This window comes from Aythya marila, assembly GCF_965140915.1.
Source record: "Aythya marila genome assembly, chromosome: 5".
NCBI classification, from domain to species: domain Eukaryota; kingdom Metazoa; phylum Chordata; class Aves; order Anseriformes; family Anatidae; genus Aythya; species Aythya marila.
In genome coordinates, this window is record NC_139046.1 from 38,951,659 (window position 1) to 38,975,937 (window position 24,279).

The 24,279-nt window shown below is 32.4% G+C and overlaps 1 protein-coding gene across 14 annotated transcripts in view; it reads right to left on the reverse strand.

Annotated features, from left to right (window-relative positions):
• Positions 1-24,279, reverse strand: part of RYR3 (ryanodine receptor 3) — a 218,150-nt gene that overhangs the window by 15,245 nt on the left and 178,626 nt on the right. For 7 of the 14 annotated variants that reach the window (XM_082761317.1, XM_082761316.1, XM_082761311.1 and 4 more), the window contains 22 exons: positions 23,399-23,569; positions 22,328-22,387; positions 21,125-21,256; positions 20,139-20,251; positions 17,368-17,467; positions 14,549-14,658; positions 13,686-13,737; positions 12,945-12,998; positions 12,557-12,656; positions 12,176-12,255; positions 11,836-11,912; positions 10,168-10,241; positions 9,908-9,925; positions 9,290-9,370; positions 8,823-8,911; positions 8,301-8,429; positions 7,796-7,900; positions 7,294-7,375; positions 5,636-6,960; positions 2,753-2,811; positions 1,780-1,948; positions 993-1,079 (listed from right to left, as the gene is read on the reverse strand). In XM_082761317.1, coding sequence (XP_082617443.1) covers positions 993-1,079; positions 1,780-1,948; positions 2,753-2,811; positions 5,636-6,960; positions 7,294-7,375; positions 7,796-7,900; positions 8,301-8,429; positions 8,823-8,911; positions 9,290-9,370; positions 9,908-9,925; positions 10,168-10,241; positions 11,836-11,912; positions 12,176-12,255; positions 12,557-12,656; positions 12,945-12,998; positions 13,686-13,737; positions 14,549-14,658; positions 17,368-17,467; positions 20,139-20,251; positions 21,125-21,256; positions 22,328-22,387; positions 23,399-23,569 — 3,267 coding nt within the window. Of the gene's footprint in view, positions 1-992; positions 1,080-1,779; positions 1,949-2,752; positions 2,812-5,635; positions 6,961-7,293; positions 7,376-7,795; positions 7,901-8,300; positions 8,430-8,822; positions 8,912-9,289; positions 9,371-9,907; positions 9,926-10,167; positions 10,242-11,835; positions 11,913-12,175; positions 12,256-12,556; positions 12,657-12,944; positions 12,999-13,685; positions 13,738-14,548; positions 14,659-16,198; positions 16,296-17,367; positions 17,468-20,138; positions 20,252-21,124; positions 21,257-22,327; positions 22,388-23,398; positions 23,570-24,279 lie in introns of all 14 variants that reach the window. The other 7 variants (XM_082761305.1, XM_082761306.1, XM_082761315.1 and 4 more) reach the window with 2 other exon arrangements.

A 24,279-nucleotide genomic window follows, 5' to 3' on the forward strand; every position in this document is an offset into this window, starting at 1 on the left:
TGGAAAAGATCAGCTCATTGCAACTTGCACAATATACATAGATATATCTATCTCACACAATATATATAAAAAGAAAGTAGCCTACTATGAAGAGGCATCTTCTGCTTTATATATATATATTTTTGCCTATTTATACCAATCAAAGCCCCAATCCCAGTACAGAAATATCTTAATCACAATAGTCAATAACAATCATCTTGGCAATGAAAACACGGGAAATGGAGTAAGTAAGAATGAAAATTGAATTATACTCTCACATGGAAACACCAAATAAGAAAAAACATACATATATTAGATGTAATTCACTTCACAAAAAATATGGAAAAAATAAAAAATAAAAACAGCACTCCCTCTCAAATGTGAAACCCCATGCCTGAAAGGCATGAAAAAATGTCAACAAATTAAATGTAACTTATGAGCTCATCTAGATAACTTGAGACAATAACTTTATTCTAGAATTATATATGAAGTAGTTCCCAGTCAAAACTTAATGTAGTCAGTAGGGCTTTTTAAAAAAAGTAGAAAAAGTAGAAAATATACTGAGAAATTATATCATTAAAACATAAATATATAATTGAGAATAATTAAGTGAAGTGTCTCAATATCTTTAAAACAAAGGAGATTTAAAAATGCAGATGTTTTGACATTCAAGTTATTTTAATTGGTTTTCAAATTTCCCATGACAAAAATAACAATCCAAACACTAACAGATTTATACGAGTAAATGGAAAAATTATAAACACAAGTTAAACTACAACAGATGAATGAAATGTCTGTTTTCATTCATCCCAAGTCAAGTAAAAACAGAACAGGTTTAGCGTCACAACTTTGAGTAATAAAGCTTAAAATATTATTTTAACTATTTCATCTCTAAATGTGTTTAGTGTTTGAAGGGACTGTAATACTTGCTTTATTAAATAAGCCTTAAAACCAACATTAAATATTCCTCTAGAAATAATCAAAGGCATTTAATGAATAATGCCAAATCTTACCTTGTAAAATAGTAGAATGAAGTTGATAGCAAATGCAACAAATAGAGCAAGAAATCGTAAGTTATAAAAATTTCTTGCTAGGTAGTGCTGAAAATAAAATGAAAAAAAAATAAATTAGTGATGGCCTGTAGCTAATATCAAGATAAAGAAAGTAAGCTGCAAGCTTTCTAAGAATGTAAATACGTAATTGTGCTGTCCTCATATACCAGTTAAAATAAGCAGGACGTTTCTTGGCGGTCTGTTTTTCAATTTAATGGTAAACAGAAGAATGAACAGGATTAAAAATAATGGACATAAAATTGCAACAGGGAGGACTGACATAGAATATTAGGGAAAACTTTCTAGAAGGAAATCTGCAAGACAAGTGCTGGAATACTGGAATAAACTACATGAGAAGGCTTCAAGAGAGTTGTTAATTTGATTTCTTAAAGAACAAAGAAAGATGTTAATAGAACTACAGGAGCTCCCTATTAAAGAAAGTAAAGTAATAGATTCTAGACATTAGATCATAGAAAACAAGGAGCTCCTAATAAGGAGCTCAAGAGATTACCTAATCTATGCTGCTGTAAGGGGAATCACACACACACACACATATATATAGATTTTACTCATATTATTCTATGACGTGTTACAAAAAACACGAAAGAATCAATACATCCACTCTTTTGAAAAGTCCTGCTAATGTTCCTTTTATAATGAAATTTCTCCCTTCAATATCAAGCAAATATTCTATCTATTATTACGTGAATAAAAGTTAAATGACTAACAGAATTTAAGAAAATCTTACCAGCATTTTTGTTTGATAAATTTCCAAAGCTTTGAAGAAGTTAGCCATAACAGCCTCAGGTTTCTCAATTTTTTGTCCATGCCTTCTCTTCTTTTTCTTCACCTTACCCTCTTCCAGCTGCTCAGGCTGTACTTCCTTTGCTTTATCTTCTTTCTCACCATCTTCCATGCTAGAAGAAAGATTAACTAAGCAAATATGCATAGACAAACTTCTGCATTGTAAATATGCATTAATTCAGAAAGAATCTAATTCAGAAAGTTTGGCTTTGATTCAAACCAGTTTTAACACTGTAAGTGTTGATAGTGATGACTGTGAGTAAAAGAGGAGGTAGACAAAAAATACAAAGTTTAAAAAAATAGTAATAAAAAATGTTAGTCTTCAATTATATGCAAAAATAGAGTTGCTGAGGAGAGATCAAAAGGATAAAAAGCCAAAAAAAATCAGTGTTGTGTATATATACTCAATGCAAACAACATAAAAATTTCAAGAGTTCATGTGTAGTTTCTTGAGCCTTAAGTTTGAAGGAAGATTTTAGGATTTCATACACAGTATCATAATTGATCTTAGTATCATACTGTGAATTCATTTCAGTCAAGGCAATCACTATTGTTACATGGAAGAATGGTAGTAAAGAGGAAGTTTGCTTCACAGGGTCCAACTTTATAACATATAGAAGATGACAATCATTCCTCCTCTACAAAAATTAAGTACCAGGACTGTATGCATTAATAAGGGAATTTAGTTACTAAAACAAACAAGCTGTATCTGCATATATTTAAAAAAAAAAAAAAGTATCAGATTTTGTTGTCCACTGGGATGGACTGCCACTCTTATGGACTGTACTACTTTTTGAAATCGTGAAGAGATAAAGTGTTTATAAAGTGCTTTGAATACTGAGCATTGTTGATTCTTTCAGTCCAAGTTATCTACCATTAGGATGTAGCAAGGTAGCAACAGAGGAAAATTAACTTACTCAGCCTTCTCAGCTTCCACTTTTCTTTCTGCTTCAGCTTCTTTTGCAATTTCAGATAGCTGCAAAAAATATTTAACTGTCAAAACAGATCCTTTCAAATGAAATTTTGGTAACTTTCATTACTGTTTTCTAAGAAACAAATTGATTACCAAACTGTATCTTTTATACCACTTTGCAGTTTTAAAGAGTTAGATTTTATTTAAATAGACAGCTCAGACTAGATTTTAACAGTGAACGCTGCAGCCATTCTTCTGATAGCTTTTTCAGTATAGTGTTATCAATACTGTAACTACTGCAGTTGACTGAATACTGTAAAGTAATTATTCACTATTATCAGACAAATTATGTGACCAGTTGAGGATGAAGTTAACTACATCCAGATCACACCCTCAAGTTCACTCACAAAGACTAACTAGTGGTTATGTAGAAAAAGAGCATCAATTTGTCTCTTTCCAAATATAAAACAAGGAATAGTGTATTATATCAGTGACAGCATCAAAAATGTGAAAATGGTCAGTGTAATTATTAGGCATTACAAAACCCAATTACTTTGTCAAAATCAACTGATGCAATTTAAATCTGATGAAGACCTAAATAACTGTTCCTTATGCAATGTTACTCCTGAAACTATTTATCGTTGTTGGATAGATGACCTATTAAACCACCTGGCACAACTGACAACTACCTAAATGTATGTTTTCAACAGTCCCTTCAGATAAGGATAAACCAATATACAATGTAACAGAAGGCTAACTGCAGCAGAGAAGCTGGGGTCCTGATTTCAAATACCTTTTGGCTTCATGTTGCAAGACCAAAGTAATCTCATTTAAAATGCATTTCAGTATCTAAGCTTCACTGAAAAGCAAAGAGATGCAGGATCCCAAGATGTGGATTACAAAAGAAATCTGAAGTGCCTAACTTTGTTACCATTCACTTTTGTAAAAACCTGTGTTAGCTCTTAACCCTTTCTGTATTCTCTCAACATGCATAGACACCAGTTGTCTATTGGTGAATTCTACATTTCTGGTTCTCTTGCTAAATACACATAGTTATCTAAACATTTTCATTACTAGTCATCTGGATGCCTACCTCTTGTAGTGAAATAAATTACAAAAGAATTTACTAAATAGATCTTGCTTTACTTATTTCATCTCTCATCCAGTGAGTACCTGTAATGCAAGCATGTACAGATCTTCCACAGAGGTTCCCCAAAGTTCTCAAGCTGGTGGAGGGTAATTCAGGGATCGATCCCTTGATGACCTCTAATTCTTCTAAGGGTTAACGTGGGGGAAGAATCAAAAACATTTCTATCCATCTTCTCCATCATGTCATGTCATGTCATGTCATGTCATGTCATGTCATGTCATGTCATGTCATGTCATGTCATGTCCTCTCTCAGTTGCCTTCTTTCCAGGCTAAAGAGCCTTAGCCTATTTAATTCCACTGATAAGATTTGTTCCATATCTATAACTTTTTCACCTTCATTGAACCTTTTTGAGTTCTATCATATTCTTTCTGAAATAGGAAAACCTGGTCTGCAAGATGCAGGTATACCTTGGGTTCATGGTGCATAACAATACTTCATTTTAATTCCCTCAATTCCATCCTTAACAATTCAAAATATCTGTTTACTTTTTTGATCTGTGTTGACTGACATTTTCATTAAACTGATACTACTGCATGACACTAAGTCAAGATTTCCTAACCAAGTAGTAATGATGATCTCAAAACCCATAATGTTACATACAAAATTTTCCACCCATATGCATTACTTCACTGATATGAATCTGCTATTTTAAGGGTCTTCTATTCACTTCTTTCCTCACTTATGAACCTGCATGGTTCTCAGCACAGATGCTTATAAATACTTACAAACAAATCTGAGAGAAATGAACAAGTCAAAGAAAAGGAAAATTTGCTGAGGAAAATTTTAGAATATTTACTCAGATCTAAGGTCCTTAAGTAAATATATTTTCATTACAGACATAAAAATGAATGCATAAACAAGTAAGAAAATAAATGGAAAAGTATAGTTCAATCTGTAGGGAATAGACAAATCTTGGATGAGAACATTTGAATGAAGAGGAAATAATAAACGAAAATGTTGTACAATGGAAGCTCATCTTGGAAATTTCTGGAAAGTATATTATACAGAGGTATATTAAATCCGATGAGAAGAAAAAAGTATTTGAATACCAAGTAGAAACAGATCTGAAATACAGCTTAACCATAATGCCTTCCAAATCTGACAAAAGCATTTGGGTTTTGACGTTTAGCTCAAATATATTTTAAAACAGAATTATAAATTTTATGTATCTCAGCAGAGTGGAACACAGTAAATTGTTCACAAATGAAAGTAACGCATGTCTGTGATAAACTTTAAAGTAATAATAAATTCAAGTAAAATTATTTCAAATAAAAGGGAAAGGGATGTTTTATGGTGTGTGATTAGTGTATAATTACTAGAGCATGTAGAAGAAAAAATAACAAAGAATTATTATAGACAAAGTAAAATAAAAGGAAATTGAAGCATACAGTGTAAAAAATGGGCATGTAGATTGAACAGGACTGTAAACCATTTAAAGGAAACACTGTGCTTAGAAATCTACTATCAATTATTGTTTGAATAAAATCCAAATAAACAGTAACAACAATTTACTGAAGTGCAATCTAAACACCTTGTGCTGCTTTTTTTCTGCAATGTAAACTCTTCCATGTTTTTTTTTTTTTTTTTTTTTTTTTTTAAGTGTAGAGACTATGAAGTATGTTCTCATCCAGAACATTATTAATTTGTTAACTGGCAAATAATTCAACTACTAATAGAAAAATCAGCAATATATTTGTATTATTTTCTGCAAAGAAATGCAAAATCTTTTAACATACCTGTAATCCTTTTTTCTTACGAACTGTGTTTTCCAAAGAAGACTGGATATCAGAACCAAGCATTTCTGCAATATCCCCAAGTCCAGCATCATGACCATGTTTTGAGCCACCTTCTTTTTTGGTAGGAATGCCAAAAATATCAGAGATAATGTCAGTTTCTGCCTTTTCGCCCTTTACAAACTGGACAAGTTCAGCTCTAATGCCATGCTCAGCACCTTCAGCTTTTTCTGCTTCTGTAACATCATCATGGATTCCAAACTGTGTTGGGTCAGGCATGTCCCCTAATATTTTAGTGACTTTAATGTTTTTGGCTCCTTCGACCAGGCCACCCCCAAATACAGTGCTCCAAAGAATCTGGAAAATTCCCCACACTATAGTAAAGAACAGTTGGAACATCCCTACAAATAGGATCCAGAAAAAGGAGAAAAAAACTTTCACCATCTCTTTTACTGTCATCTTTCTAACTTTCCTGTACTGTTTTCTTAGGTTCTTCACAGTGACCATTTTAAAAAAGTTGGTAACATTCTTCTTCACTGCAGTACAGGCCATTGCAAAAGCTGAAGGAGATTCCAGGGACTTTTCTTCTTCCTCATCATCTCCAATATCTACAACATAGCAAGACTCTTCTTCTTCCTCTTCCTCAGGCCTCTCAGCTGAATCAGTTTCAGAGATCTGGGATGCTAACTGCATTTCAAAGATTGTGTCTTCACAGAAATTCACAAAGAGCTCCATCTTTTCTTGTTCTCCACCTTCATTTACAACATCAAATATGAACTGCCTTTTGGATTCCTTCACCTGTGGTTTCTCCCACTGCATTCTACTGGACTCACTAATTTCAAAGTAAACTCTTTCTATTTTCTTGGCTCCACCCATTATTTCAATACGGCCAAGGTATGGTTCAAAATAATTAAGAACACTTTCTGCAGGTTCAAGTAAGCTCTGAAGGCGTGAATCATTAGGCATGTGTTCTGAAAGGTTTGTTAGCAATACTGCTACATTAAATCCAATGTCTTTGGCTGGTTCATGGAATCTTTCCACAAAATCAAGATAGTTAAACATGTCATTTTCATCAGCTTCTGCACAGGATAGCAGGAATTCAATCTCTGACTGTATATATTGTTTTTGAGCCTCCATTGACTTCTGGAATTCCTTCTTTGAAATTATGCCTTTACCATCTGGGTCATGTTCTTTGAAAGCATCTGAGTTAGTTAGGTCTTTTAATTTGAGGAACATGTCAAAAAATTTCAAAATCAATTCTACATTGCTAGATGATTCTACAAGCGTATCGACCATTTGTTTTCCAATTGTTCCGTTTACAACGTTACCTAAACAGTGTTAAAACAGTAAGTTATTTGATGCCTCTATATTGTAAATAAATAAATTTCATATTCATGCTGAGAATAGAACAAAAAGCCAAAAACTAAGAATTTCATTCTTCAACCTTTGTAATTTTTCATACAATATGCATTTCTCCAGTAGCCCTCATTTTCATACATATATATTCCAGAATAATTGTTAAATAAATATGAAATAAGTTTTGTTCTGTCATTTTTTATTTGAGGCAACTGAAAAACTGCTTAGAAAGATTAATATAATCATTGCACTTTACAATATGAAGCAGAGGCAATAATATTTGCATAAAGAAAAACAGCTACAACCTTCGAGCAGTGACAACAGCATGACTACCATATCCTTTAGTAGATCGAGCAGTTCTTTAAGTAATTCAATCTGAGCAGAGTCCTGTAAAATAAAAACAAAAAAAAATGAATATAAGTTTGTGTTTTCTTTGTATTTATCCAGCTCTTCTCTTTTCCTCCTTAGCTGTAGCACAGGAACCATGCTTTTAATGGTGCTTCTGCACTAACAGATCATCAGGTTTTTGTAACAAGGAGGAAGAGACCAAATTGTCACATTCATTATCATAAATGTACAAATAAGTTGAAAGGATTAAGTTTGTATTAGAAAATGTAAGTGCACAGTGATGACTGATGGTTAAAAAGAATGGTGTGACGATGTTAGTCCAAAGATTCAGTGTTGGACCTCTACATGACAGTAGCCCATGCATAGCCAATGAGAGACAGTATGTTATTTACAGATTGCAACACTCAACTGTAATTTATAACCAGATGCAAAAAAGCACTATTTGCCTCTTGCAAATACCTGTGAAAGTTTCATCTGCATATTGGCAAAGACATGAAGAAAGCCAACAACTGCATCCCACAGCCTACTATGAGCCAGACTTTGTTGGTTACCTATGCAAGGGCCCTAAAAAAATTAAGAGAAATATATTTTTTTATTTATATAAAATCAAAATATGAAAATAATTTACCTAAGATTTCTACCTGAAAAACAAACCACCACCACAAAAAAAAAAAAAAAAAAAAAAGACAAAAAATAAACAAACAATCAAACCCCAGAAATTTCAGACCTTCATGAAGCTGCATGAGAAAGTTTCACAAAATTCCTGTGGTATGTAGTCCATATAAAAAAAAAAAAGTCAAATATGCAAGCATTACCTTATTGTTAACTTTACACCAGACCAGGGATTCAATGTTACTTTTTCAAAAGTTAGAAAAGTAAAGTCAAATATTTACAACAGGAGATGATCAGACTATGTAATCACAGAACTTCACTGTTAGTATCTTGGGCAAAACCTTTTGTTTACCTGAATATATTCTGTAAGGGAATTGAATATTTGTTTGGTGACAGCCAAAGCTTTAGAGAAGTTACGTTGTCCTGATTCATCAATGACATCTTTTCCTGAATAGTACCAATAAAAGTCACTGATTGATTCCTAAGGAAAAAAAAAAAAGTGTTATATTTTCTAATTTTGGATTTTATATGCAGTATTTACGGTGTGCATGTGTATCACCAAAGGTTGAATCAGCTGCAATTTATTATTTCTTTGTCAATCTATTTCTCATGACAATAGCTTTTTACATTTTTATCCAACTGTGCTGCCTAAAGAAGTAAACAATGAAATAAAGTAACAAACAATTGTTTTCCCAAACAGTTCTGAAAGGTCATCTATTTTAAGAAGGAAGAAAAGACAAAATTAATTAAATCAAAATTCTTTATTATTAATATCCCTGAAAAGAGTAGCTTCACTTTTGATTCTAACAAAATGTGAACTTATAAAAATGAAGAAAATTATGTTATATTCCATTTTACTCTGATTTTTCCTCACCTGAAGACGCAAGAGATAGTCAACAGTACTAATGATAATATTCACTGTTGTGGTGTTGCCCATCTGAGTACGTAGGTAATTTTGAAAATCTGAAATAATAAGTGATTTGCGCTTCATTACTGTGTATAGGATTGGAAAATACAAGATTGTTTTCATATATTTATGGAGAATACATTCTTTTTAAGTGAACTACAATATATCACAATGCAAATACAACTGAAGAGTTGTTAACCATATGCCTTGCAACAGGCTTTACTGATTAATCATACGCATAAAATCTGAAAGTACATTAAGACTTAAAAATTCAAATTAAAATCCACAATTAATATTTTTGGCATGCCACTTTTTCTCAGAATACTGAATTAATTAGAGGAAAAAAAATTAGAATTGATTCTATTCAACTCTGTTTAAGAACAGGCTTAATCACTTTTCCCCACAAATCCCCAAAAGTGATTCAGTTCACTTACCATTGTTATGCCCTTCACAGAGCAGTTGTAAAAATCTAAATAGATCTCGAGTAAATTCATCATGCTGCAACACTTTTTCACCTTGAAAATATATAAATACAATGATAATGAGAAAATTGTTATTATTAAATATGAAGAACACATAATCTTACAGTATCCTTCAAAATTGGAGATTCTAGTAAAAAAAAACACAGTGCTATAAAAGCTGCTTTAAAGCAATTTAAAGAAACAGACTGAAAATAATGAAAAGAAAAACAGACAAAAAGCAAAGCTGAAATATTTAGCACTCCAATGCATCCATGTGTTAAAAAAAAAAAAAAAAAAAAAAAAAAAACACAACAAAACACACTAAAACAAAACAACAAAAAAACAAACTACACATTATATATTTAATAATTAAATGGTTAGTTATGAATAAAATCATGCCTTAAATATGAATGATACTTCGTTATTAAGCATCAGACTTTTTATCCAAGCTGAACAGCTTAACACACAACCTGCTGCAGACCATAAAGCTAAACCTAAAGCTGTCTGGAAAGATGCAATTAAAGATTTCTTTCTGTATTTGCAACACGCTTTTGCAACAAAAACTGTATCAAAAACTGTACCCAAACATACCACGCTCACGAACGATGACTGTGGATTAAAGAAAAATAACAAGAATACAGGATAAGAATATTGGAAGTTACAAGTTTTTCTTTAAAATTATTGCTAAAGATTTTGTAAATATAATGCATATTCAGAACTCAAACGTTAAAATTATTTATAGTAAGTCTGAAAACAGAAACCTCAAACCAAGTTAAATAACATTTCTAGCATAAGAAGGAAGCGCAAATAATGTTTTAAGCACTACTGGTTATCAGTTTCATTCTACTTACGAGTTCCTTCTTCAGTAACCATTCCCAGGCCTTCTGCTTTATTTTGTCTCTCAAACGCATTCAAGTCAAGAACACTTATATTAAAAAAAAAAAAAAAAAAAAGGAAAAAGTACTGTAGTACACAACAGAAAATTGTTTTCTTCTAGGAAATTTTTGGAGGCCTTCAACTGCTAATCTTAACCTGCTGTAACATGCACTGCCTCATATTTTACTAAATATGAATATTAATTAAAGGGATTTAGGATGAAAATAAGGCTCCAGTGTCCATATCTGAGATGAAATGAGTCTCAGATCAGGTCTTACTGTTCCCCTAACTTCACTTCCAGTAACATCACTCATGGTTTCATGTATAAATGAAAAACAATTGCAAACTACTCTTAAACATGTCTGCCAAAAGAGCATCACTTGAGTTACTTCTCAGTCACACTGTTTTCCATGACATTTCACTACTTCTATATTGTTGCTGTATATATTATGCACTTTTATATTATTCCTAAGACATATGGAAACTGATTCCATACTCAGAAGACATATAATATAATAAGAGTCCCCATATCTTCTGTGATCAAAATAGCACATTTTTTGTGCTGCCTTGGTACAGACGAGTACCTGGAATAGCAGGTGCTGATTCTTCTCAGTCAGAATACTTTAATTCAGCTAGTCCAAATATAATTATATGATTATATACACTTTTTTCAGTTAAGTTGTAACGCATACACGTGTTCTAAGTACTACTCATATCCTTAAAAACAAGATGTGGAGCATTCTTCAAAGCATTGTTTTCATTCTCTTGTTAGTGCTCAAGTCATTTTATCAAAAACTTCTTTTTTAAGGGAGTCCTGAACAACACACACACACAATTGGTAATAACATCATTGCAGGTGCTTGCTAAATTGTTCTACATAAATGGGAAAAATGACAAGATAGAATGGACGTTATTTAATTACACTGCAACTACTAAATGATAATTTCTACAATGCAGGTCAACATTCCTTCCACAGTTCTTCCTTTCCTCATACAGCTTCTCCACTTCTGATTCCCAGTCTACAGCTTCACAGCCCTTCTGTTGCTTTAAACGGCTGAGAAAAGGAAGTTGCCTACTGTAAGAGTAATCAGAAACACCCACAGTTTTCCACCTTCTTTATGAGACATTTACCTTAACTAATTTGAAGTTCTGTTTTGTCAAGTGAATGGACTACAATGATCTCACCGGCCACATGGCACCTCTAACAAACTTGATACACATGCAGAGGGTTCAGATGAAGAGATTATGTGACTCGTCAGAGATGTGCAGAAACTGATAGTTTAGTAAAGCTCCACTGGCCTGTCTCTCCTTCAGTAATGGCTTTTCTCCATCCTTAGAACCATCCAGAAATCTTGAGGGATCTGGGACCAGTAAAGGAGCTATTACATTTTGCTTTCCTGCCTCACCAAACTAACCCTTCAAATGCATACATAAAATCTTTGCTTTATTTTCTTCTTTGGAATAATATTCTTCTAAAAGATTAACACACTACTACTCTGATTCACAAAAATTTTCACAAAAAATCAGAGAGCTCTACAATCTGTGACCTGTGTAGTTTAAATCTAACAAATCCACCTGGACTGTGCAATAAACCACCAACCCGAATAAAACTGAAACAGTAATAATATGATTTATGGTTTTACCTGCAGGACTGCATCAAGCCAGAGAGACTTTGAAAGAATCCAGCATCCTTTTTCTCCTTCAGGTAGTCTAACATTTTCTAGAGGGTATGGGGGAAATTTGGAGGAAAAAAGTTTGTATTAAAGTTATGTAAATTAACAATTTCCTAGATTACCATTCTAAATGCAAATCACTAGCAAGTAATGATATCACTGTTACTGTAGCAAAAATACCCTGATATATCTTCATTGTTTAGCCTAAAATTAAATGCACTAACATAAAAATACAACAGAACACTAAAATTCTCCAAATTAGTTGTTTCCTTTATACAAACAACGCTCTCAATAGTTAGGAAAGCATTACCTGTTGAACTATGGTATTCCCACCATTTAGAATAGCAATACCAAGTTTTAATGTTTCAACAACCATGGGTCCTGTATGACCTGTCAAAAGAACAATACAGTCAATAAAACTTGCAAGTATGAACTAATCAATCAGAAAAACAGTCCAAAAATTTTACCTAAATGTAGTTGCAATTCACATTTATTTTGCCTTGTTATATACTATACACAAATTGTATAAGACATACATATCATATGTATAACAAGTTGTTTATGATACACACATCATATGTATAATGACATAATACTGACATAATACGTTATATATATATATATATATATAATATATATCACTATATATGATAGGTTTATTGTGTGTACTTAATACTTCACAAAACATTACCTTTGCTTGCACTAATCATCTGAAGGACCATCTCAGCAGCTCCACGATCATGCAAACGGGCTTGCTGGTAAAGCGTTCTCTGCTTTTCCATTTCTTTCTCCTGTGTTTGGGAACAAAAGTGAGAACAAATTACAGACTGACAAATACAAACTGACTCAGGCAACATACAAAGATGAGAAATCTCAAGTTATTGAATGCCATCTGCCTGCATAATCCATGGATTGTCTGATTCCAAAACTTCAGAACACATTGTCTTTCTTCTATATGAATAACCTCAAAAAGCAACTCAATGCATGCTGTTTTATCCTTGCACTTATTGTAGTGGACATATTTAAAATGCTATCTTGCACTTTAGGTGATGAAAAAGAAATAAGACTTAAATTCTCACCTCAAATGTCTTCTCTTTTTCTTCCTCTTCTTCCTCCTCTTCTTCCTGACAGCTCTTTTTGCGTTAAGAAATAGAAATCACAACATTTTCTTAGTATGAAACATAATGGCAATTTTTACTACAGTATTTAGACTAAAAAAAGATAACCATTCAAGGAAATGTTTAAAGCAATAACTAAATCCAGTCAGAAGATTTAACATTCCCGTAATCCTACATATTTGTGCTTATCCCCACTAAGAAGCTGATACTATGTTAGGTATGAATACTAAGGGAATTAATCCAACTATATATGTAACATGTAAGTGTAGGTTGTGTGTTCTTATGTCATCTCTCTATTCATATCCATAATATTGATTTTCAAAGTCAAACTCTCCTGATTTGGAAGCATCAGCCATAATCAATCTCTTGCAAACACTGTCAACTTTCTTTTGACAGACTTCACATACTAACTCCAAGATAATGACCCTAAGAATCAAGATAACTAATACTGTTAAGACTTCTCAAGTTAAACTTGTACAAAACTAACTGCCAAGTGGTATCAACAGGATTGCACCTACTGGAATTTTATGGTATTATTTTAAAGCAAGAAATTTCTTATTATTCTGAACACCATTTGTTTCATTAAAAATACAGAAATGACTAGTATGGAGCAGTCCACTTCAGAAGACAAGGAAAGGCATCTGAAATTAATCAGAAGTATCTGAATGAAACAATGGTTGGAGCTTGAAATTCTGTATTTACCTTTGCCATCATGGCAGAATAGGCGATATATAAAGGATCATCTTCTAGTTTGCTATAAAGAGAAAATATTTTAAATTATTTTATGATTATGATTATGTCCTATTCCTAATAATAAGTAAATACAATTTTTACTAATGGGAAGTACACATATATCTACTTGAATTCCTATTACATTGGAAAATACTACTATAAACATATTTTCTAATCTCAAACCATATCTATGTAACTTTAATTAAACAATTTAGAGGAATATTTAGACATCCAATTTTGTCAAGTTCAGTAAGTAAGGATCACTGGCTGTTGCAAGTGCAGAAAAGCATTATGGAGGTACAAATTATAATTACTATATCAGATAATAAGATTACAGTACAATACAGAAAAATATATGAAGCACTGGACAAGTACTCTTCTTATACAAAATGCAAATTTTGATCAACAATCTGAAACAGAAACTAAAAGAGAATCATGCTAATCATCAATGCTATTTTGAAACCTTTTCTAACATAATGAATAAAATGCAATGAATGCCAACAGTAAGAACACTTATCTATTACCAGGAGAGGATACAATGGATGAAGCAACTGTTCTTGTAGACTTTATGTTTGTATGAGAATTCTGGTTTCATTATTTCTGTATTGGGTATTTAACAAGCTTTTAAAATCTCAAAATTGCCAATATTTGCATCAATATAAAGGTCATACTGAGTTTAAATCCAAGAAAACTCTAATGAAACAGAGTGGTAAAAAAGCATTCACCATGGATAATACTGAACTACAATTATGTTAAATCCATTATTTAATATTATTAGAAATTCAGTTACTGTGTGATTTTATTTAATACATTTTTCAACATGGCTATTTTACCTCCTCTCTGTGAGAGCATTGCGACTAAAATAAAGGATAATCTGATGAAGTGGATCAGGCTGTTTTTTCTCAGTATCTTCCTCTTCTTCTTCATCTTTTTTTGGAGGTGTCTGTGGTTATACAGATTTATATCAGAATATACAAATTAAGCTTCACGAATAAGAAATAAAAAATAGATTAAGCTTAGGAAAGGATTTAATTAATTTTGTTTTGTCCAAATTGTATTAACTTTCAGTACTCATCTTATTCAGCAGCTTACCAGAGACTGCTACACTATTTGCCTGTATAACTAAGAAGGACTCAGAGTATCTGATTCTTTTATTCACGTTTGATAGTACCATTAGAAGTTTCTCATTTGCAAGGTATTGAGAATAACACAAGTGAAAATCTTAGGGAGGCCTTATTCAGCAGAAATTATGAGTAGGTTTCCATTGGACCAGAACTGAAAGAAAGTCTCAGCTCAATTATGTTCTGGAGAATTGATTGGTAAATGGAATTATTTTTAATAATATTGTCAGATACATCATATTCTGGCTACTATTTGCTAGATTACTTTCATATATCATTTCTAGGTGACTGACTCAAGAAATGTAACAACTCTTACTGTCAACTTCAAACATTTTTGGCAGTTTGAAGTAGCTAGCACTGAAAAAGAGCAGTTTATTACTTTCACCTTATTTGTCTTGTGACCCTTTGGTGGGGTTTGTAATTATTATAGGATTATTGTAATTACTCTTTTGACTAACATTTGCATTCCTTCCTTTCAAAAAAAAAAAAAAAAGCAAAACAATGAAGCAAAGACCATACAATTGTCTACAGTATAAGAATATATTAGTTGTAATTTTGGAAGATCATACAATGTTCTATACCAACTGGCCTTTAAAAAAAAAAAAAAAAGCTTCTAAAAAAACACAATATAATTGCTTCTCCTAACTCTGAAGCATCTCCTGATGCATCTTCATGTGATCCATGGATCCATGAAGCCATATATTCATTTTCACAGTATTTACATATCACCAAGATAGGTCCCACAGAAGTATTTTAGACAAACTGACAACAGAGATGGAAGAGATAAAACAGCAGTTTTTCTGAATTGATGACCATATAAGTACCAAAATGCTCAAGTTTATCGATCGTTTCCATCAAGTTCACACATAAAGCAAATTTTTGCTGAATACGGCTGCATATATTTTCATCACCTTATGATGTATAAAACAGCAAAAATAATTTGCATCAAAGCTGAAAATGTTAAAATTAAATATTATGCATCAATGAGAATTTAAAAAAGGGGAAAAGCATCAATTGCGTCAAGCTTTAAAAAGGAGAGTAAATAAAATATAGGAACATAGGAATTACCATAATGACAAAAATAGTTGGACAGTTCCTCTAAACCATCTCTCTTCCAAAGAATGTGTATCACTATAGTTCAACTGAAGGCATAAAGCACCTTAATGCTCTTCACTGTGCATCACAGGTTTAACGTCTTTTTGATCACAGCAGAAAATGAACTTATGCCCTGGGGCATAAGGATTGATATTTTAAAAATTTGTGTGTATGTATACAGTACATAAAAATAAAATATAGGTTATAGATACATAAAATATACACTGAAGTGGGCACTGAAAGATGCCCAATTATATCAGTACTTACAGCCAAATCCTGAACTAGTTTCTCCTCAAATGAATATTCCTCTGTTTCTATCCAATAGTTCTGATAGCCATGGAGGAAGAGGTTAATAGAACGGTGCCTGGGGGGGGGGGTTGTGAAAGTGAGATCAAGAGGGGTAAAGGAACATAGTATAACAGCTCAGGTGGTTAATGATTAGTAAGGATACATGTTTGTACAATTCTGATCCTCTGATTGGTCAGTGAAACAAAAAGCAAAACATAACTTTCAGTGACAAATCTGCACATACTTTTGAACATTCTTACTTTTTTTTTATTACACACATTAATATAACTTTTTCTTCTGAAGGCTTTTAGAGTGCTAATGTACATTATAAGTGAAATTACGGGACTGGTGCTTTAATACAAGCATGGGAAAAGTACATACTTTAAAAGACTGAGAGTGAGTGGGTGAGATTTACTCCTACTAGGTGTAATTTAGTTTACTAGATCTAGCACATAGAGACAGCAGAAGTTGGTTGTCAACAGCAAAATAATTATCAAGTGCTTTCCAGCACGTTATGTGCAGACAATCACTGCCTTCTTCCACACAAAGAAGCCAAACATCAGCTTCTTTTCTTTCAGTTGCAACTCTGGGCAGTGATAATGTGTCCTCAAAGAAGCTGCATTAAAAATATCTGAAATCTACTCTACAAAAAGACCAATTTTAGAGAATTCTTAGGTATATTGGTTACTACTATAAAGTATTAATTTAACTGGAAAATTTTCCACAGAAAATATAGCTTATGGCAATAAGACTACGCATATGGACCAAACCATCCCATATTTACATTGCATTTGAGGGAAAATCTTGTTTTGAGGTGCTCTACATGAGGTTACAAAGGTTGTTCCACAAAGCCTTTTTGTTCACTTTTATGGAAGCTGCACCGATAGTTATACAAATTGATGGTATATACTATGACTTGTCTAAAGACACTGCACATAAATTCTCATTTTATGGTGACACAGATATTTAGCCAACTCTTTATACTCTCCTTCTGGCACTGGTGACATTTTATTATCAGTTTTCAAAAACTGACCAATCAGAATACACTCTGAAAATTGTACAAATTCATGTTTTATGGCAACATCAAATCATGGCTGGGAAGGAATAAGTGTGTGCATAAGGAAGAGGCTCTCCACAAGTTACATTACCGTTAACTTGAGTATAAGCCTGTCATACTGAGTTTTTTCATGTACTTTTTCCAGCCAAACACGTTGAAAGGTGCTCAGGAAGAAATTGCTAATTTTGTGTCTGAAGAAAAGCATATAGGTTTTCATTGAAGAACTAACAACAAAGGCACAAGTTAAATTCAATAACGTAGTCAGAAAGAAAGTATTTGTAAACTCTGTATGAAAAATTGCCATGTATAACTTTGCTGTATCTATGTGCATATACAGATGATAGACGATAAGACAAATAATTTACAAATTAATTTCCTTAAAAGATGAAACATAAATACAAAAATCTTAGAGAATGCATTTCTCATACAGGACACTATTTCAAAGCTGTGAACATACATTCATTAAACAGAGAATAAATCAGTATTTTCTAACTTCACTGACATTTTTTCCTTGAAAAAAAATGAAATAAATAAAACTACTATTTATTTTGTACCTCATAGTACTTCTCAGAAAAGGGAGTACTTGAAATAGTTATGAAAGAAGTTAAAACATTTTTTTCTATAATTCAACAAACCTGCATATCAACAAGACAGTTCAATTGCTAAAATATCCTATTGGAATTCCTGAAAACTGAAACATATAAGAATGCATTTGAAGAAAAATAGATTTAAATGGAAAATTAACATTAAATTATATCGAAAGCCATCTAAATCTCCAGAAAATTATCAAAAGAAAGGGATCATTATCCACTGAATATATTAATATTTTCTATAATAAATTAAAGTATCTCCACAAACTGTTTGCTTACTTCCTTTTAGTTAACTGCCCTTTAAATAAATCATCAATTTTAGAACTAACACTCCCAATACAAAGCTGCAACTAAACTGAGGAAATTTGCAAGATATCAGGAGCTGCATTTGAAACTGTGGTGCAATGGGATTAACATAGCTCTTAGAATTAATCATACTCCACTTGAAATTAGACTCCCTAGGGTTCAGATATCTTAAAAACAGTATCAATTTAAATGACAGATATAGTTATATATGCAATAAGGTGCAAAATAGTGCAGTAGCCTTATTTTCCTGTCAGAATCCAATGATTTACCTAGAAAAATGTTTCTATAAACTAATGAATTTTAAAACTTTTTTTTTTTTTTTTTTCTGCACCTATCAACTGAGGACTTTTTTCACTCTTGCCTTTTTTTGAAACGCAGATATCAAAATTAATAGGTTAAAATAGAGAGCTCATTTTTATAATCTGGAAGAAGAAATAATGGGACAGATTTTCCTCACATTCATACTAAGATTAGGTTTAAACTCCACCATAAAGTCTACCACTTTAGTTTGAGAAGAACCAACCTCTTTTTTTTTTTTTTTTTTTTTTTCTTCCAGGGAATTTAATGAAAATTACAGATACTTAAGTTTTCTATTTCAATAAGTATTATTATGTATTTTCTTGAAAATGAAAACACAGATTCATAACACATTTTGCCCTTTGGCAAGTTTTACATCAACCTCATGAATCCTAAATATATGCTTTTTAAAACAAAAATAAAATGAATTATTTTTATCATTTAGGTGTTCATATAGAATCCAAACATGTTAAGAATCACAAATCCAGAATACATTTATTAAAAAAAAAATCTTCACAAAATTGTTATACTAAAATATCTACCACTTCCTCTTGTTTTTCAAAGCAGAGTTCTTGAAGATAAGATAGTTGATAGTTTAAACCTCATCAGTTTGGTTTCATGTTGTTTCATTTCATTTCTTTCTGTCTCCATAAAATTGCCTAGTGGCATTGTGACAGTTTAGAGAGCTATTAGAGTCTAGAACTACTATTTTCATGAAGATGTTTGCTTTTTACGGTATAACTGGCTTTTATTTGTCTTGCTCAAACCCTGCATTCTTCTCAGTATGTTAGTGGCACAGCTACAGACCTTTAGCTGACAACAATCATGTAAATAGGCTTTAATACAGGCATTTTAAAATGTAATGCAACTCTTTTGTTAAATACTTTGCAAACAATCTTGAACAAAAATATTAAACATGAACTATGATAAAACACAAAAGCGAAGAAGCAAATTTAATTAGAAATTTGCTTAGGCTGTATCTGAATACAAAGCACATTGAAAAGAACATGGTAGTGAAAGGACGGTAATTGTGTGTGGTGTTAACACATGGTTTAAATCAGTAGATGAATCCAGGCATGGGATGCACTGTATCTCAGACTTTGTGGTATCTACTTGCAACTGGAGTAATAAGCAGAGCAACACACAAGTGCAAAACCTCATTGTGCACTGCTCTGCCGCAATATCTCCTTTACTGTATGTATCATTTGGATGTAATAGCTAAAGGTTGCCTTATGCAAGCTAGAGCATGAAGCGTTCATGCAATAAGAGTATAGCCATACCAGAAAGCCAGAAAGTTTTAAAAAAATACAAACACAGGATAATAAAGCACAACCAATCAGAGGCAAAAAAAAAAAAAAAAAGACAGAAACAACAACAACATCTTTTTCACAAATAACATGAGGGAATATAGCAAATAACGACTGACAAAAATGAAGCATTTTGTTTCTGAAGCAGTGTAATTCCTATGGTCTTTTTCCCCTCTAGTTATTTGTCATGAGACAGGTATTTTGCTACTGTGAGGAATTAGCTGATAACTAACCAACTCTTGTTTCTTAGACTCCATTACACAACCCAAACAAGTAGCAAACTTGTAGGCATACACACAAGTACTATTTCCACTCAGAAATGTAAACAAAATTAATGAAAAATAAATCTTTCAGCCATTTACCTGGGCAGGTTGTACAATGGTGCCATTCTAAAACAAGCAACAACAGCCCTTTTGCGTTGTTTTGACAGGAGTTTATGCCAAACAGCTTTCTTGGATCTTAGTGGTTGTTCAACCTATGGGAAAATATCTTTTATTACATACTATGGAAACTCCACGTTTAATTCCAAATTTTCTTTTTAGACACTGGCTAATGTATCTAACAAATGAGAAAATTTACAATTTGCTATCAAATCAGGAAAGTTACAAAAACATCATCTGAAAATATATATATATATATTTTTTAATACTTTGAAAAAATACTGAGGGCCTTATATACAGTGCCTCTCAGTTCATACAGGAAAGCTTGAGATAACAGAATATCTCATGGGTGGGACTCCTACATAAAACTCCTAAATGATTACTTTGCCTGTTTATAACTATGCATATTTAATCATTCATGTGCTAAATTTCTGTGCTATATCACTTGTGAATAAAAAGAATCAACTTTACATGGGAAGATTATAAATGCATTTTTGTATTTAAAATTGTAGCATTTGAATGCACAGACAACTAGATTCAAAAGTTGCTATAGAATCCTCCTGTAGAAATGGAACACAGGCTAAAATCAGTAATATTAGAAGTAAATATATATGCAAACATTTCTCCCTAAAATTACAGTTTTCATCTACTGAATGTTGAAGTTTTGTACATTACACTTCATACAACTCTTCACAGTAAAGTTTTGCAGGGGCAAATACATCCTGAGATTTCCCTGAAACAAAATCGAGGCACTTCAGCACATGTAATTAACAATTTTGCATATATAGACATGTGTGTGTGTGCATGCATGTCATGCAATGTAAGCATTACATGCATACATACAAGCAATGTATAATTGCTTTCATCTGAAAATTTTAATGACACACACTGAATTGGAAATAATTTATGTAAGGAAAGAAACTCATTCTACTTTAAAACAAGCACAGAATAGACATGTAACTTTATACCTGCTCCAGATGATAGAGAGCAGCTGATATCCTCTGCACACGTTCCACGTTTTTCTCAGGGTCACTAGGCTCATCATTTTTCAAAATGTCTTTATACAGATTTAACTGCCATTTCACAGCTGGATCATCAGACTAAAAAGCAACATATTTCATACTAAAGCTGCTGAATGAAGATCGTGAATTTCACTACTGCCATTATTATTCTCATAGCATAATGAAAAATGTTATAGGTATTCCCATTTCATCTGTCCCTTTCAGTCCAAATTAGCATTTACTAGCTGCTCAGAAAAAAAGACATTAGATTCTGAACTCCGTTCTCATGCAAGATTCTATTTTATGAAACCAAATAATCCACCCTGAAACTTCTTTATTGCATTTAACTCCATTAAAAATAAGGAAGCACATTAAGCACTGAGATTGGTGAAATTCTGTACTGACAGTGGAAAGTCTGTTTTATGGATTTTAATTAAAGACAGCTGGAATGTAAGTAGGTGAAAAGCCACAGCCAAAGTTGTTTTTTTTTTTTTTTTTTTTTTTTTTTTTTTTTGCAACAGCTGACAAAAATACGAGAAAACACATTAGAAATATCTGTTGTGTCTAATTTAAATTTAGGTAACCTCAAATTTATAGCAACAGGACAGCCATTTGCTACTAGAGAAAAAATGAATTTATCGTATTATGTTCAAATATGGGCAATGATCTTAATTAAATATTTGTAGAACAATGACAACTCCATTTTGGTATCACCTTTGACAATATATTCAGCATCTAAATAGTAGGAACATATATGCGCTTGAAAAACTCTCGAGTGCCAAAATGACATATGATTTCATTATTTCATTACAGTCACTTTAAAATGCATATTAGTAAGTACTATTTAATGGTTAGAGCCAGTTAAGTTCAAAATAGGAAGCTGAAATTAGTTTAATTTTAGTTTCTTCTTGGATTGAGATAATTTTAAGTAATTATAACTTTAAAACTACCATTATTTAAACTTCACTAGTTCTATAGGATTTCCCAAAACTTCAAAATACCAGCCACGTCTACAAAGAAACCAGGTTTGTCACAAAAATATTATGAACAAAAATATTAAAATGACAATTTTTCTAATAGCTTTTCACTTGCTTTTTTAATGTACCATGGTCATGATAAACAATTGCAATTTTCATGTTTAAAAGTGCTATCCCGGACAGATTTTGTTACCTTTTCCTGCAAATGTAAGTTGTTACGTAAATGCTCTTTGACTTCTTCATCAGTGTCCCTCTGTAGAAAGATAGAAGTGCTTCTCAATTTTTTATTATTATTCATCTCATAAGAACATGCACAACACAGAACAGTTATTGTTTCAATATTAAAAAGTAACATTGTTTTCAAAGTACATATATTACCAGAAGAGCATGGGACAAAAGCATTTTAAAATTGTGACCACAAAACAAGGATTAAATTTTGAAAGAAATTAAAGCTAACTAATGATCTTCGAGTATTTGGTCTAAATGTATCATACAATGTCCTGAGCTGGAAGGCACCCATGAGAATCATAAAATCCAACTCCTGACTCCACACAGGGCAACCTACCAGTTAAACCATCTATCTAAGAGCACTGTCCAAACACTTTTTGAATACCAACATGCCTGGGACTACTTCCCTGGGTAGCTTGTTCCAGTGACTGACCATGCTCTCAGGGAAGAATCTTTCTAAAATCCAATCTGAACCTCCCTCCCCCATATAGCTTCATTTCATTCCCTCAGGTTCTACCACTGGTCACCAGACATATCACTGGTTAGTGCCTTCCTTTGGACACTCTCTAATAGTTTTATATCCTTATATTGTGGAGCCTAAAACTGTACACAGTACTCAAGGTGACGCCACACCCATGCTGAATATAGTATGACAATCACTTCTGTCGACCAGGTTAGCTAAACTGTACTTAGTGCAGTTGGTCCTTTTGGGTGCCAGGGCACATTGTTGACTCACATTGAGCTTATCATCACTCAAAAACACTTTATCCCTTTCTGCAGGACTGCATGCCTGCCATTTGTTCACTTGGCATATATGTATGTAAATGTACATTTTATACAAATGGAAAATACCATGGAAAGGATGATAGCTGTCTGTGCACACCAGTTTGTCTTGTGAAAGCACAATTAGGAGCTGTAATTGCTTACAGTACATTGACATATTTTATTATATTAACTGCTTAGATATTATGCCTCCAAATTGTTAATAAAGTTCTGTTTATTCTCCATTAAAAACTATTACAAATTATGCACTTACATGGCTGTATCTAGTCTTAGCCAAAGAGATGAGCTCTTGATCTCCAGGAGTACACATATTCAAGCCAATAGGAAGCATCTTTTTAAGTGCAGCTACAATCAAGGATGTTTGTATGGAGTACAAATCCCCTCTACGCTTTGATTTCTTTCTTTCTTGATCTTGTCCTCCAGACTGTAATAAAAATATTAAAATTAAATAAATAATACAAAGGTAAATGACTGTAATTATTCTCTTACCACATACTCTTCCAACACATTCTTCTCCTAGCAGTCCAAGAAAACTATGTTCCTAATGTAGTACATAATTAATTAGAAATGCTACATTAGAGGAAGGGCATACAGTCTTGAGTGGGAAATTACAGGAATATTTTTGGTGTGCTCCAATGATGAAACTGCAGTAACAGTAATATTTTAATTGCAGTAAAATAGTTTTGGATGCATTCATACATGTAAATCTAACTATGTTTTCTGGACCTTAGCTCTCAAATCAGAAACAGCTATAGAGTTAAAAGCTAAGTCAGCCTCAGGGGATGGCCAAATTCAGGATGTTTAAATTTTTGTTAGAAACTTTCATGAAGATACAGCCATCCAGGGTATCAATGAATTAATATTGTCTGATTTACCTCACCTAAGAAATAACAGTATCTAAAATACTTTGATTGGTTGTAATAGCATGCCAATGAACCAATGCCTCTGGGAAAAGCACTGTCCTTTGACTTTGGCTAATGTAAGTAAATCTGGAATGAAAAATTAATCCTTTTACAGCTTTGGAGATTGTGAACAATAGGAAAACGAAAACAAAAAAAGACAGGAATAAACAGCACAACAAGGTAACATTGTCCTATCTTCAATAGACAGCGTACAATGGTATTTCACACAACT